The 14592-nt window shown below is 35.6% G+C and overlaps 1 protein-coding gene across 1 annotated transcript in view; it reads left to right on the forward strand.

Moving 5' to 3' along the window:
* LOC115212988 overlaps nucleotides 1-14592 on the forward strand; it is a 96042-nt gene that overhangs the window by 56542 nt on the left and 24908 nt on the right. Inside the window, exons 7-11 of the mRNA XM_029781854.2 lie at nucleotides 1-52; nucleotides 1512-1575; nucleotides 2305-2393; nucleotides 5700-5772; nucleotides 9719-9807. The exon at nucleotides 1-52 is cut by the window's left edge and continues 55 nt beyond it. Coding sequence (XP_029637714.1) covers nucleotides 1-52; nucleotides 1512-1575; nucleotides 2305-2393; nucleotides 5700-5772; nucleotides 9719-9807 — 367 coding nt within the window. The remainder of the gene's footprint in view (nucleotides 53-1511; nucleotides 1576-2304; nucleotides 2394-5699; nucleotides 5773-9718; nucleotides 9808-14592) is intronic.

Consider the following 14592-nt stretch of genomic DNA (forward strand, 5'->3'; position numbering starts at 1 on the left):
GTATGTAAAATGCCAGTTCAATGGGAGACAGATTACGAAAGCAACACTTGCGGTAAGTAGCATCTTTTTAAAGTAAAATTTAGAAAAGTACAGCGGTATTGTTTAATGAATACTGCTTAAGGATTCGTTCTCATTCATTCACTACACTATATCTGTTGTTCAATTTGAGAGAGCGAGAGAAAAAAAACAAGAAAAACATAAACAAAATTGGGTTTTAAGTTAATATAGCTGTCAGATTGTTAAATACAAAATTAGACTAGAAGTAAATGAAATGCTTAAAATTCATGTCAAATGTGAGCTGGTGAAATTAATTGTGCATCAGATAAAATGCTTAGTGACATTTCTTCTGTATATTATGTTCTGAATTCAAATTTTACCGAGATGGACTTTTTTATTCGTTGGTTGTCGATAAAGTAAGTACTAAGGGTTGATGTGATCAAATTGCTCTCTCCCCTCAAAAAAGATGTACTGAGATTACTATCCGAAAATATTAAGCTGAATACCAGGAGTGTCTATGTACTGAGGTTTGGCTATCTTTATGTTGACGAGAGGCAAGTAAAATCGGTGTTATAAACGAATTGATTCTTCTTAACTCGCAGTATTGACTGACCGAGAATTCTCTGTATTCGTCTGGAACCTGATTGGTGGGAATTCAGGGCAAATCACCCCATACGCCATGGCCTATATCAGGTTTTCGAATTCAAAGCATTCTTACAAAGTAAAGAAAGTTTCATAAGAAATTCATCTTCCAATCAGTTTTAAAAAAAAATTGTCCTGACTTTCAGATCATGAGAATATTATTGGGGTTAGATATAGAGTTTTCATTTCTAATGAATACTATTTTATTTAGTTTACATACGTATCACTATTATATCCTGTAAATAAAATTAGTTATTGTTGTGATATAAGTTAAAAGATGCAGAATGATATCCATATTAAGGAAATATCATTTTTGATAAACAATAGTAATACCAATTTTATAACAAATTGTTTTTGCTTTGGCATAACTTCATCAGCGTGCATGTGTATTTTAGAACTTTATCGACAAATAAATGAACTCAATAAAGGACGGAATTCTCCTTTGATAGACTTAATTTTGAATAATTTGTATAAGCTTTCATAATCTTCTAATAACCTAAGTCAGTTGGAAATTTACGAAGTATTTACTATTTATTACTATTTAATCCAATATAGTTCCAATCCTGTAAGGACAAGTTTATTTTCAGTGCCTGCTCTGTATTTCTGTAAGATGTTTCATCAAAAGTATTTCATTCAATACCATATTGTCCTAACTTAGGAATGGTACTTTAGACCTAATATTTCATTATAGAAATGTTGCCTCTTCATGCTGCTGCTGTTGTTGTTGTTGCTGTTGTTGACCTTAGGCCAGTGCTAAAAAATATTTTTTTACTGAAAGTATGTTGCTTTTTCAAAGTTTATATGTTGCTAGGAAAGTATTAAAGTTAAGATGAATTTCTGATGTGTAAATCCTTAATTCATACCAATTTCAGAACATCCTTGTTATAATATTTCAAAACCAAATTTGAGTCGTTTGCCAGATGAATATAAGTGCAAGTAAGTAATTTTGGTTATGTAAGTATATTGATATTTTAATGTAATATTAAGCATAGAAAACATATTAGTGAATTAGGTGCCAATACAATATGAATAGATATTATATTTTATATAATGAATTGTAGCTTCTCACTGCATTAATTATATATTAGGCTAGATGTTTGGGAAAATAACTGTTATTTATTATTGATATGAACACAAGCAAAATATTAATATATCAAAAATGAAGAATAATAACTGTTATCAGCCATAGAAGGGTCCATTCTCATCAGAGAATCTTCACTTCGCAAGATGTATTTCTAAGTATGCTTCTGGCTAAGTGAAGGTAATTAAGTATTGAGGGAAACATTTTTCAAATTATTTCTATATGCTTACAACAACTGTGAACATTTCATTTTATTCAAGTAAGTTAAGTTTATGAATGTGCTCCTTAAAAGGTAAAAAAAAAACATGTATATAAATGGCATTACAAGTGCAACTGATAAGCTTCACAGTAAACAAAATATTGACTTCTTGAATAGGCTCAAATATATTGGGAAAAAAGTACAGTTGTATGAATCAAACCTTGTACATGTTTGTACTTGTCAGTTGCAGACAAATGAAAACAAAGTTGATCTTCAAGGGATTTAGTAGATGACAATAAATACTGCCAGGACCTCTGTTTCTTCTAATTCGTTTTTGTAAGAGAAAATGTTAAACTCTTACTTTAATTGCAATGTACTTTTTTAGAGCATTGAACTCGTATAAATCAAATTTAGACAGTTTGAATTGCAAGATGCCAGATGACATGGAAAAAGAATATAAGTCTTCAAAATGCGGTAAGCCTCTAAACATTTAAATTATGTTCAGTAATTATATTTGATAATTGTTTAACTTATGTCTTATTCCCACAAGCTTCTAGCTGAAACCTCATCTTTCATTCCGTTTAGAAGCTCATTTTATAGTAATCTTCATGGAATATCATTATAGTCATATAGCATTAGTTATATTGAGCTTGTGTAGCACTTGTAAAAATTTAACAGTTCATTTGTCACAGAAGTCATGAATAATAGAAAACATCAAGTAAGAGGAAAGCATAAAATAATACGTAGTCTATATTAGACATAAATTCTGGATGAAATCTCAAGTCTCTAAACTCTAAACTTAAAAATCACATTTCATGTGCAACTTAAAATGGTCCAATATTGAGTCCGGTCTGCTAAAAATGTTCGTTTTAAAAAGCTCTGTTGAGGAGTGAAAACCATCCAAATTTATAAAAAATGGATTAATTCCATCATTTACTTTATTCAAAATATTTTGCACTCTCTGGTTTGTCTCTGCTGTTAATGAGTTAAAGTTGATTAAATTTCTTTCCTGAGTTGACACAAGTTCACTTTAAGTCGTCCTCAAAACAAGGTCTTCCTGCCTTGTCTACAATGATATTAAAAATTACGGCAAAATTTATGAATATTGTGTTGGTGAATTGAGACTGTTCAGTCAATATGATCAGAACAGAAGTTTTAGAGAATTAGTCAGCTGGAAAAAAGAGTGAATGATGAAATATCGAAAAGAACCTATGTAATTTACGCACTTTTTTTCCCCCAAGAACAAAAATAAACTTTAGTGGGTGCGTAAGTTACATGAGTAGATCGTTTCCAGAATTTTTTAGAAATTTGTTTGTTGAAAAATGACGTACAAATGTAAACATTCGTACGGGAAGTTGACTAATTTAATGTCAGAATAGGTTTTCACAGAAAAAGATATAATGAAGTTGACTTTTATTTATGCTGGACGGTATAACGCTTACCTTTCTGTATAAATTTACTAAAACCATTAAATAGTTAACTACTTTTTGAAATTTGACGTTCATTCGGGTAATCACGGTCCGGGCCATATTTTACATTGCTTGGAGTTTCTACCTATCGCAATAGAGCCCAGCAATTTCCTAAGAAGTCTAGCTTGCGTTTGCCACCAGGAAGCTATTGTTCGCTTTCTGCGTGTTAGGACAATGAAATTCATCACCAACGACATCACCGCAAGAGCTCTTACTGCATTTAACGCCGACGACAACATTATAATTCATCCTTGCGCATGTAAACTCACTAAATGAATATGACTTAGCATTCCTACAGAAACCGTCATTTACCTTATACGATGTTTAATGTCGTTTCACATTCATGTTGAATTATGCATCAGTCTTATGTTCTCTTCATAGAACTCTTGTAACGTATGTATTACCAGTTCTTTTGGTATAATATAGTTTTGCTATTCTTGTTTATGTCTCTTCACAGACGTGTATATTCTAACGAGTCGCTTCTTACATTTTGCACCTCTCTTGTTCAATAAAACTGGGTTAAACTTGCAAAGCTGTTTATTTTCTCCTTTCGATTTTTAATGTTTTTTTTTAGCGGGTTACCAAAGTATCAGTTTGGTCTCCCGGCTAAAACGGTAATAACAAATTTTAAAGTTTGCTTGACATTTTATTAGTGTGAAAGGGATTAAAATGTCGATACTCCATATCAAAGGTTCCGACAAGAATAGGCAGAAAATCAGAGCTTGAGACTAGAAGACACTTTCGACTAATCAGAATTCTGTTAGCATAATCAGTTTGATTGGTCATCTTCCTCACACGGTTGAGTAAAGTGTCATCTAAGCTGATGTTTATTGGTAATTAAACTTATTTTGCAACACTTGTGAGTATTTGCTTTGCTTTTGTTGATAAGAATTATCGACAAATTTTCTCCTGATCGTGATTTGAGAAGACATATAGAAGTATATTAAAGAATGGACATAATCTCTTGTAGGCAAGAAATGTAAAATAAAGTTTATCATAAATAACTCAAACACTTCTTAATTTAATAGCTTTCAATGTGATACCTGTTAAACAGAGATTATTTTTATTTAATGAAAATTTAATAAAATCTAATCATAAATAGGTGAAATTATGCTAAATACAACTAAATTGAAAACCTTTTTCCCCTGGCCATATCAGCAATTCTGAAAACTTTTGGGTGCGAATTTTACATGGGTTGAAGCTTTTTTAAACAATTTATATCCTGAAAATCACCTGCGTAAATTACACAGGTGTGCAAATTACATGGGTTTTTATGGTAGTCAATTTTCTTATAATGATGAAATTGGAACTGAAAAATATTCTCACTAGCTGGTGAAGGCTTCTTTTATTAATTCTACAATGTTTCCTATTAAAACTGGCAGACAAACTATAATTTCTTATCACCAGATATAAAACCAATTTACACATAGAAGACAATATTCTAGTGATTCTACCTCAGTATACTATTTGTCCTTATTTATGGACCTCTTAGAGGAAAGACACTCATTACAGCAATGAATTTAACTGGGGCCATAAATATATTAAATAACATATAAGCTTTATTTTATACTCATTAGTGGAGGCGCGTGGCTTAGTGGTTATGGTGTCAGCATCATGATCGTAAGATTGTGGTTTCGATTCCTGGACCAAGTGACGCGTTGTGTTCTTGAGTAAAACACTTCATTTCACGTTGGCAAAAATGAGTAATGCTGCGATAGACTGGCGTTCCGTCCAGCTGGGGAACACATACACCATTGAAATCGGGAAACCGGGCCCATGAGCCTGGCTAGGCTTTAAAAGGGCGCATTTATTATTTATTATTATACTCAATACAAAGACCATATTACTTCTGAATTCAGTCTAAAGACCCTATACTTTTAGGATAAGTTTCAAATATAACAGTAGGATATCTAATGTAATATTGATGTTTCTTTTCAAGTGTATACTAGTGTACACTGCAAGAAAAATGAACTAACATCACTTGACAATCAAAACTAGCTTATAGTTTTGACTTTGCCAGCAGTTTACCCTGATTTCTAAGAGTTGCACATTTTAAACCAGAAAGAAATTCTGATCTATAGGAAATTGTTCCCACTGTAGATTAAAGTGGTGTTGTTACTGTTGCAATTTTTTATACTGTTTTCCTGCTGTGTTGTTCAAATTATTCCATTTCACATACAACTGATGAATGTAGAGATGTCATATTTTTATGATTCCTGTCTTTAAAACAGTCTTGTTATTGCTTGTACAGTCTTATTTGTTTCATGTTAACAAATATGTTATTTCTATATTCTTTTTTCTATAAACGCAGACACTTATTGCAACAGAGAGAAAAAGTGCATTATAACGATATCTTACGGAGATAGCAGAAAATTAAATTGCCAGTATGTATTTAAATTTTTGTTATAAGTTTATTTTATAAAGTATTTCACATGAAACTGGCTAATATAGGTAAACATGTATAATTTATGAGAATAAAATCCACATTGCTGCACAATTCCAGTTTGCTCAGATAGTGTATCTGCAATAGCAACCTTTAATGGCATTTCCTTTAAATACTCAGAACACCAGCTAAATTTTATTCAAAGCATACCACAAAAGTGAAATTGTGTGTTGTTTTCAATCATTTCTTTTAAGTTTAACTTCAATAAAAGGGAGACCAGCATCTATAGCTCCTTCAAGTCTGCTTGTACTGGATAATCAGGAAATTTAGAAGTGAGATTTGTAAAGTTAATGTAAAAGTTGAACTTTCAAATGTTAATAGCAGTAGAGAAAATTTAAGAGAGAGAGAGAGAGAGAGAGATTCCATTACATGCTCAAATAAAGTGTACAATTTTAATAGCTTAATTAACACAAAAGTCAATTCATTGAGTGGTAGTTGAGTGGCAGTGCTAGGTTAAAAAAATAGAAACTGAGGTCAAGCAAGGCTAAAGGAAAAATAGAGAAATTTGTTATAGTAGTAACATTGAAAACAAAGACAAGACAAAAATGATAGCTTTGGCTAAAGAGATGTTTCAAAGCATGTCCTCCAGATCCTGATTAAGTAGGAAACAATATCGAGGCATTTGAATTTAGTTATTTTGGTAAATCTGCCATATATTTAGTGAAGGTCCAGAAAAGGTACAATTTGAACAAACAAGGAGTTCCTAGGTGAGTTGCAACTTTTGCATAGTTTGTTGTGAGTTATGTGTTTGATATTGTAGTCTGTTAAACTGATGAGCGGCATATGTAGATAGCAGAGAGGTTTAACTCTTTTGTTACCTTAAATCTGTTGAAATACATAACCTTTGTTTGGAAAAAATTTTTAAATAATGAAGAATTTTGTAAAATGACTTTGTCATTGAAAGTAAAAAAGAGAGAAAACAGAAAGCTTCTGACAAAGCGGGAAGTTTTATAAAACCTTTATATTTCATGCACAAAGGCCCATCTTCAGAAAAAAACAGTCTAGGAAATGTCCAGTTATGCAGGTTCCATTAATCCATTCAATTCCCCTAACGTTATTTAGCAACAGCAGTTACTTTCCAAACATAAGTGTAACTGATGTTCCACTACTGCTGCTGCTACATCACACTTGGGGATTTGAATGGGTTAACGGAGCTTGCATAACTGTTTTTTTCCTGAAGATGAGTCTTTGCACCTGAAATATAAAGGTTTTATAAAACATTCTGCATTGTCAAAAACTTACCTATTTTCTCTTTTTTTACCTTCTGCAATATTACAATGCTTCAAGCAAACTATAAAACTCTTATAACTTTGTCATTATGTTAACTAGAGTTGGGAATATAAATTAACACAAAATTTTGACGAGAGGTTTAAATTTAGATGACTTTAGAACACAAATTTTGTAACATAAAACCAAGTGCAGTTTACACTACATCATATCATTAATATTAAAATCCTAGTTAGCAATCTATAATATAATCTGCTGATATAGTCTACAGACACAAATATATCAACAACATAATGAAATATACGCAAACTATGGAATGGAGTTGAAGACATCATCTTTTGTAGACATAACACTTTTTGTTGATATCTAAATATTTTAATTTTAGTGTGTTGCACACACATTTATGTATGTGCACATGTACATTTATATATATATAAGACACCCGTGCCGGTGACACGTAAAAAGCACTATCCGAACGTGGCAGATACCAGCGCCGCCTGGCTGACGTCCGTATCAGTGACATGTAAAAGCACCAACCTATCATGGCGTTTGCCAGCCTGCTCTGGCCCCTGTGCCGGTGGCACGTAAAAAAACACCCACTACACTTACGGAGTGGTTGGCGTTAGGAAGGGCATCTAGCTGTAGAAACACAACCAAATCAGACTAGAGCCTGGATCAGCCTCCATGGCTTCCAGACCCCAGTCGAACCATCAAACCCATGCTAGCGTGGAAAACGGACGTTAAATCATGATGATACATAGTTTGCTGCCACTTCAACATGGCTGTTCCACATAGAATTATGTTACTACTATTTTGATCCTGGAGGACATCTCCTCCAGCTATTTAATGGCACAATCTGTGTCCGATACTTTGCTTATATATATATATATATATATATATATATATATATATATATACTAGCATTATGACCCGTCGTTGCCGGGTCATAGTGCTAGTGCATGTATATATGTGTATATATATGTGCACATATTACATGTACATCTATATATATACATGTACACATAAAATACAAAATACAAAGTTATTATCTTGATATCGCTAGTGATAACAATACTCAAAATATATAGCAGACTGGTATTGTAAGCCCGTCTCTTGCAATTTCAATCAATTGTATCTTGTTCTCCCTCTTGTATAGAAGATATGATATTGATATGGGCTCGCTCTAGGCAAGAAGTTGAACATTCTTTTTGCCCATGAAACTACATGGACTCTAAGTAAGGCATGTGTAAAATTTGAATAAAATTGGTTGTGTAGTTCTCAAGTATCAGGGAATCGTAGTGGAGAAGATATGATATTGCTGTGGGCTCGCCCTAGGCAAAAAGTTAAAATTTTTTTTTGCCGATGACACTCCCCGGACTTTAAGTAAGGCATATGTAAAACCACTGATTCAAGTTCAAGTCATTGATGCAATTTTATACCAATTGCTATATTTTTACTTTTGTTATGTTACGATAATATTATACTTTAGTTTGATTTTAATTATTACTTACTACTTATAATTCAATTGTTATTATTATTTTTATTGTTAAAGTGAAAGTATCTGACATAAAATAGAGAAACGTTTTTGTTTCACTTTTAACACGTAATACTGAAATAGTGGAGAAGATATGATCTTGCTATGGGCTCGCTCTAGGCAAGAAGTTGAACATTTTTTTTGCCCATGAAACTACATGGATCCTAAGTAAGGTATGTGTAAAATTTGAATGGAATTGGTTGTGTAGTTTTCAAGTTTTAGGGAAACACACAGACAGACAGACAGATAGACGGACACACATTCTCAGTTTTATATATATAAAGATATATATATATATATATATATATATATATATGCATGTATGGATGTGTGTGTGTATGTGTGTGTGTGTGTATACATGCACATAAACATTCACACATCTACACATACATATAGTTACATACATACATACACACACACACACACACACACACATCAAAGTGTACACACATATCAATATACATATATCTGCCCTATCAGTAAATATAAATGTGGTATTACACAAATATAAGTGGTTTAACTTATTATTTCTAGCAATATATGTGATCGTAGCACATATAGCCACAATTACTGATGATTAAATTTTGCGTACATGATTTATACTGCACCCAGCTGCTTACGTTAATTATAAGTGATCTCTCTCTATATAAACGGCAGTTTGTCTGTGCGTGTTTCTGTGTGTCTGTTTGCTTGTACCCTCACCCTGACCACGGCTTTCAACCGATTCTGATGAAACTTGACACACACATAGCCCAATGTCATAATTCAAAACTAACGCAGCGAAAATTTTGAAAAGTTCACCCAGTTCTGAAAAATATCGCTAAATTCGACATGGGGTCGAGAATCAGAAACACAAACCACAAACTGTCTAGGGGACGCAACTCCACCTTTTTTAACTCTCAAAAAAATTTACCATCATTTTTTTCCATTTTTTTGCTATTTTTTGGCTATAACTCTCTACAAATGCTTTATAGTTATTTCCCTTACAAACCTGAGCAACGCCGGGCGATACTGCTAGTTATCTATAAAAATATTTTAGAAGCTGACCAGAAATATATTTTATCAATCAGTAGCTGCAATAATTGTTTACTTTTGGTTAACATATCAAGCTTTTACTCTGTTACAGTGGATTATCAGTTGGCATTAAGTGCTTGGAGACTGCTAAATGTCCTGTATCACAGTATATCCATGATGCTTATGCTTTTTATGGGTGTGGTAAGTATTTCCTTTTTCATTTTAATTTTATTATTTCTCAACAAAAATATTGTTTAAACAATGTAAACATGTTTAATGTTCTATTTTTATTTTCCACTCTTTGGAACGACCTAAAATTATGATTCAAGTAAGTCACTAATACTGGTTTCAAATTGTGGCACAAAGCTAGCTATTTTAGGGAGGGTTTAAGTCAATTACACTGACCCCAGTGTTCCACTGGTACTTATTTTATCAACCCTGAAAGGATAAATGGTAAAGTTGACATCAGGAGGATTTGAATTCAGAATGTAAAAACGGGTAAAATATCATTAAGCATTTTGCTTAGCTTGTTAATGATTCTGTCAGCTCGCTGCCCTAAATATGTTACTAATATTATCAGAAAGTAGAAGACAGGCAAGCTGGTAGAATCCTTAACATGCTAGGCAAAATGCTTAGCAGTATTTCGTCTGTCTTTACATTCTGAGTTTAAATAGTGCCGAGGTTGACTTTGCCTTTTACTCTTTCAGGGTCAGTAAAATAAGTACCAGTTGAGTACTAGGGTCATGTAATCGATTTATCCCTTCCCTGATATTGCTGGCTTTGTGCAAAATTTGAAACCAATATTGACAGGAAGTACAAGGTGACAAGCTGGTAGAATCGTTACCATGCCAGGCAAAATGCTTAACTGCATTTCATCCAACTTGAATGTTCTTACATTCAAATTCTGCCTTGGTTGACATTTCCTTTCTTCCTTGTGTGTGTGCGCGTGTGTGTGTGCATGTGTGCGTGTGCGTGTGTGAGTGTGTGCGTGCGTGCGCGCGCGCGTGTGTGTGTTTTTGTCTATGTTTGCCCCTACCATCGCTTGACAATTGGTGTCCCAGTAACTTGGTGGTTCAACAAAAGAACCCAATATAATAAATAACAGGCTTAGAAAATGAAATAAGTAATGGGAGTGATTTGTTTGACTAAACTTCTTCAAGATGGTGCCCCAGCATAGCTGCAGTCTAATGACTGAAACAAGCAAAACATAAAGATATTTTATTTTGCACTGAATCCACTAGTGCCCCCTTGTAGATTATGCTTCGTCCGTGCCGGTGGCATCCGTGTCGGTGGCACGTAAAAGACACCATTCGAGCGTGATCGTTACCAGCATCACCTTACTAGCACCTGTGCCGGTAGCATGTGTAAAAGATTCAAGCAAGGTCGTTGCCAGTACCGCCTGACTGGCCCCGTGCCGGTGACACGTAAAAGCACCCACTACACTCTCGGAGTGGTTGGCGTTAGGAAGGGCATCAAGCCGTAGAAACTCTGCTAGATCAAGATTGAAGCCTGGTGCAGCCATCTGGTTCGCCAGCCCTCAGTCAATCGTCCAACCCATGCTAGCATGGAAAGTAGACGTTAAACAATGATGACGATGATGGTGATGATGTATTTTGAAGAATAATTATATAAAATTTTGCATTATATGTAGTTAAAGCTTTAACCCCTTAAGATTCAGGTGAGTCTGCCAAATATAATGCTTATATATTCATTATGTTTTCTGTTAGTCATGCTTTATCTTGTAGTTTTGAGATTTTGATGATGTGATCGTTTATTTTTAGAATGGTCTTGTAGAGCAGTTGTGGCCAGTTTGAACATATAATAGGTAGAATGTTTGGGCCAGATATGGCCAGTTTAAATGCTGAGGAGTTAATGATGTGCACTGTAGAAACATAAATTATATAAATTTGAGAAATTTGAATTTTCTGAAATTTCAACAGCTTTTAACCTAAAGTGATACAAATGTTATATGTATATAACAGCCTAGACAGAATCAACTGCTCAGTTTTCTTTACCTAGTTTATAAAGCACTGGGTTTCACTTCTATGAATGCAGCACATTAACAAAAGCAAAAAGTCTTCCAGTATAGCTCATATATGGGCTTAGACACACACACACACACATATGAGTGTCGTAGTTCACTTGAAGCATTGTAATATCAAAGAAGGTTAAAAGAGAGAAAATAGAAAGCTTCTGACAATGCAGCAAGTTTTATAAAACTCTTATATTTCATGCATAAAGAAGGAAAACAGCCTGGGAAATGTCCAGTTATGCAGTCTCTGTTAACAGATTCAAACCCGCAAGCATTATTTAGCAGCAGCAGTCACTCTCCAAATGTAGGTGTAATCGATGCTCCAAGCATTGGTGTAGGCTACTCACCATTTGTAGGATGATGAGACGGCATTAACGTCCACTTTTCCCTGAGCTTATTAAGGCAGATTTTCTATGTCTGGATGCCCTTACCTTGCTAGCCTGGGTGGGACAATACTACAAGAGCTGGCTAAGATGAAGCCTGCACCTGACTTCTGTGACTGTTTTGGCAGAATTTTTACAGCTGGATGCGCTTCCTAACACCAATCACTCAGCATAGTGGACGTAATGCTATTTATGTGGTACAGGCACAGACGAGGTCAGTTTTGGCAAAAGTTTTACAGCTGGATGCCCCTCTGAACACCAACCACTTTAGAGTGTGGATTGGGTGTTTTTTAGTGGCACCTGCACTGACAGGGTCACCAAGTACTTGCAAGACAAAAACTTTTAAGAGGGGAGGAGGTATTGGAGGAGGTGCTGATGAAAAGGTTATAGGGAGACAGATGTAGGGGCCTTGTGGTAGAGGAAGTACAAGGTTACATGGCCAGAGAGAGAAAGATCAAGAATGAAGACAGAAACAGATGTGCTACTGCATAGAAAATACATGGTTACCCAACCTGAGGGAAATGCAGGAGAAAGAGAGAGATAGAGAGAGAGGAGGAGGAAAAAGAGAGAAAGAGCGAGAGGAAAACCGCAGGATGGAGATGGTGGTAAAATGCCGGGCATACTCACAAGGAATGGGGATCAGAGTATCAATGAGATGGTAGTAAAGGAAGAGAGAGGTATAGATAAGTGGCAAGTGCCAGGGCATACCCTTGAGGTTCAAATGCCATAAAATAAATGACAGGATATTGCGAAGGGAGTACGATTAAAGAGTGCGAGTAAGTTGCAGAAGACCTGGGTATATGTAGAGTTGGAGGGGGGGCTACCCTATAGCAGTAATACAGAGGAGCAGGGTTGTGAGGACAGGATTGGGGAATGAGAGCTAGGCAAGGAGGGAGAGCTAGGCATAGTGAACGAAAGAGGAAACGTGAGAAAGAGAAGAAACGTAGATTGGTTTGTTGGGGTAGGGTGAGGGAAAAGTTTTCTTGTTACGTGTGGGTGGAACACTCAGGTCAGGGACAAGCACAGACCAAGGATACAGTGGCACCGGGCCAAGAGGACAAGATTGGGGAGTGGGAGGTAATCATAGTATATGAAGCGAGAATGTGAGGAAGAGAAGGGATGTGGAGACGTAGTTTGGTTCATTGTAGTAGAGTGTGTGAGAAGTTTTCTTGTTAAGTGTGGCTGGGATACATAGCACTTCTAGAACTCAGCGGGTGGCTGCGTTTTTTAGGCGTAAGAGAATATATTCTCAATGCCCCTGGGGTAAAACACTGAAGCCAAGTCACAGACAAGGGAGACAACTCACATCGACTCCCCCCTTTTCTGGAGCGACAGACATCGACGTTTCGTCATTGTTTTGACTTATCAATGCTGCATATTAAACAAGGGTACACCTTGAGCTGGTCTAAGTTGTTTTTACACTCTTCTAAAGAATTGAAGTTCTTCCCATTGAGGGAATTTTGTAGGCACCAAAATCCGAAGATGCAGGATCAGTTGAGTACAGTGATTGTGGTATGATATTCCGGCCAAGCTGCGCCAATTTTTGCTGGGTCTCTAAGGAAATATGGGATCTAGCGTTGTCTTGAAGGTAGAGACCGCCATTCCGATTGGCCAATTCTAGATATTTTTCATCGATTGCCACCGTTTGTCGGTCTAATTGGGAACAATAAGTGTCTGAGTTCAACATCTGACTTTACGGATCTGTATCTCACTAGTTACAGATCACCACCTTCTCTGGATACTGACCATTGGTTTCGAACCTGTAAAGCGCTTAGCAGTATATGCGACTCGTCAGACTCAAATGGCTGAAGGTGCATAACCTCTCTAGACCTGGAGGAAAAAATACGCAACGATCAGTTACTTTTGTAAACAAATAATAGTTCGCAGCTCTGCGAGCGGGACGGTATTATCCCTCTTACATCAGCTCCGGCTGTGGTGATATTCGAAAGAGCTATGGTAGGACTATTCAACGAATGGGAAAATCCAGTAGTAGAAAACGTTTTTGATGGGGGTATTGACTAAATACTTCTTTCCTGATGTTTAGAAGGGTCCTCGGTTCGAGTGGGTTTTAGGGATTCATGCTCTCTCTGCCAAGTAAAACATCGTTTGCTCCGTTTGTATAAGGAGTTTCCATATAATTACGGATGGGGTTGCTTCCTTTTTTAAGTGGCTGGCCAAGGACAAGATGTTGCGCATTTCCGGTATCCTAAAAGAGGACTTGCAGTTGTTCAGATGTTGCTTAAATGGGCGTGTGGCTGAACCGACATATTTTCATGACTATGTATTAGATGTGCTACCAACGCCGATGTTTCTTTCGTTAACAACGAGTCTGATATCGGTGTTGTTGCTGGATCGCTGCCGGTTCTGATATTTCTGGACATACCTCTGGTGGTTCCGTTGTTGCTGATTTTTTGAACGATAACTCATGAGGATTTAGTGACATTCTATTTGTGTATTTTCCGTTTGTTCTGTTTGTAGTACTATATAATTTCTGAACATATCATTTAATGTAACGCCACGCAAGTTCCTCTTTTGTAACCATTCTGTACACACGCACATACACACACGCGC

The sequence above is a fragment of the Octopus sinensis genome, linkage group LG6 (genome assembly GCF_006345805.1).
Source record: "Octopus sinensis linkage group LG6, ASM634580v1, whole genome shotgun sequence".
In the NCBI taxonomy this organism is placed as follows: domain Eukaryota; kingdom Metazoa; phylum Mollusca; class Cephalopoda; order Octopoda; family Octopodidae; genus Octopus; species Octopus sinensis.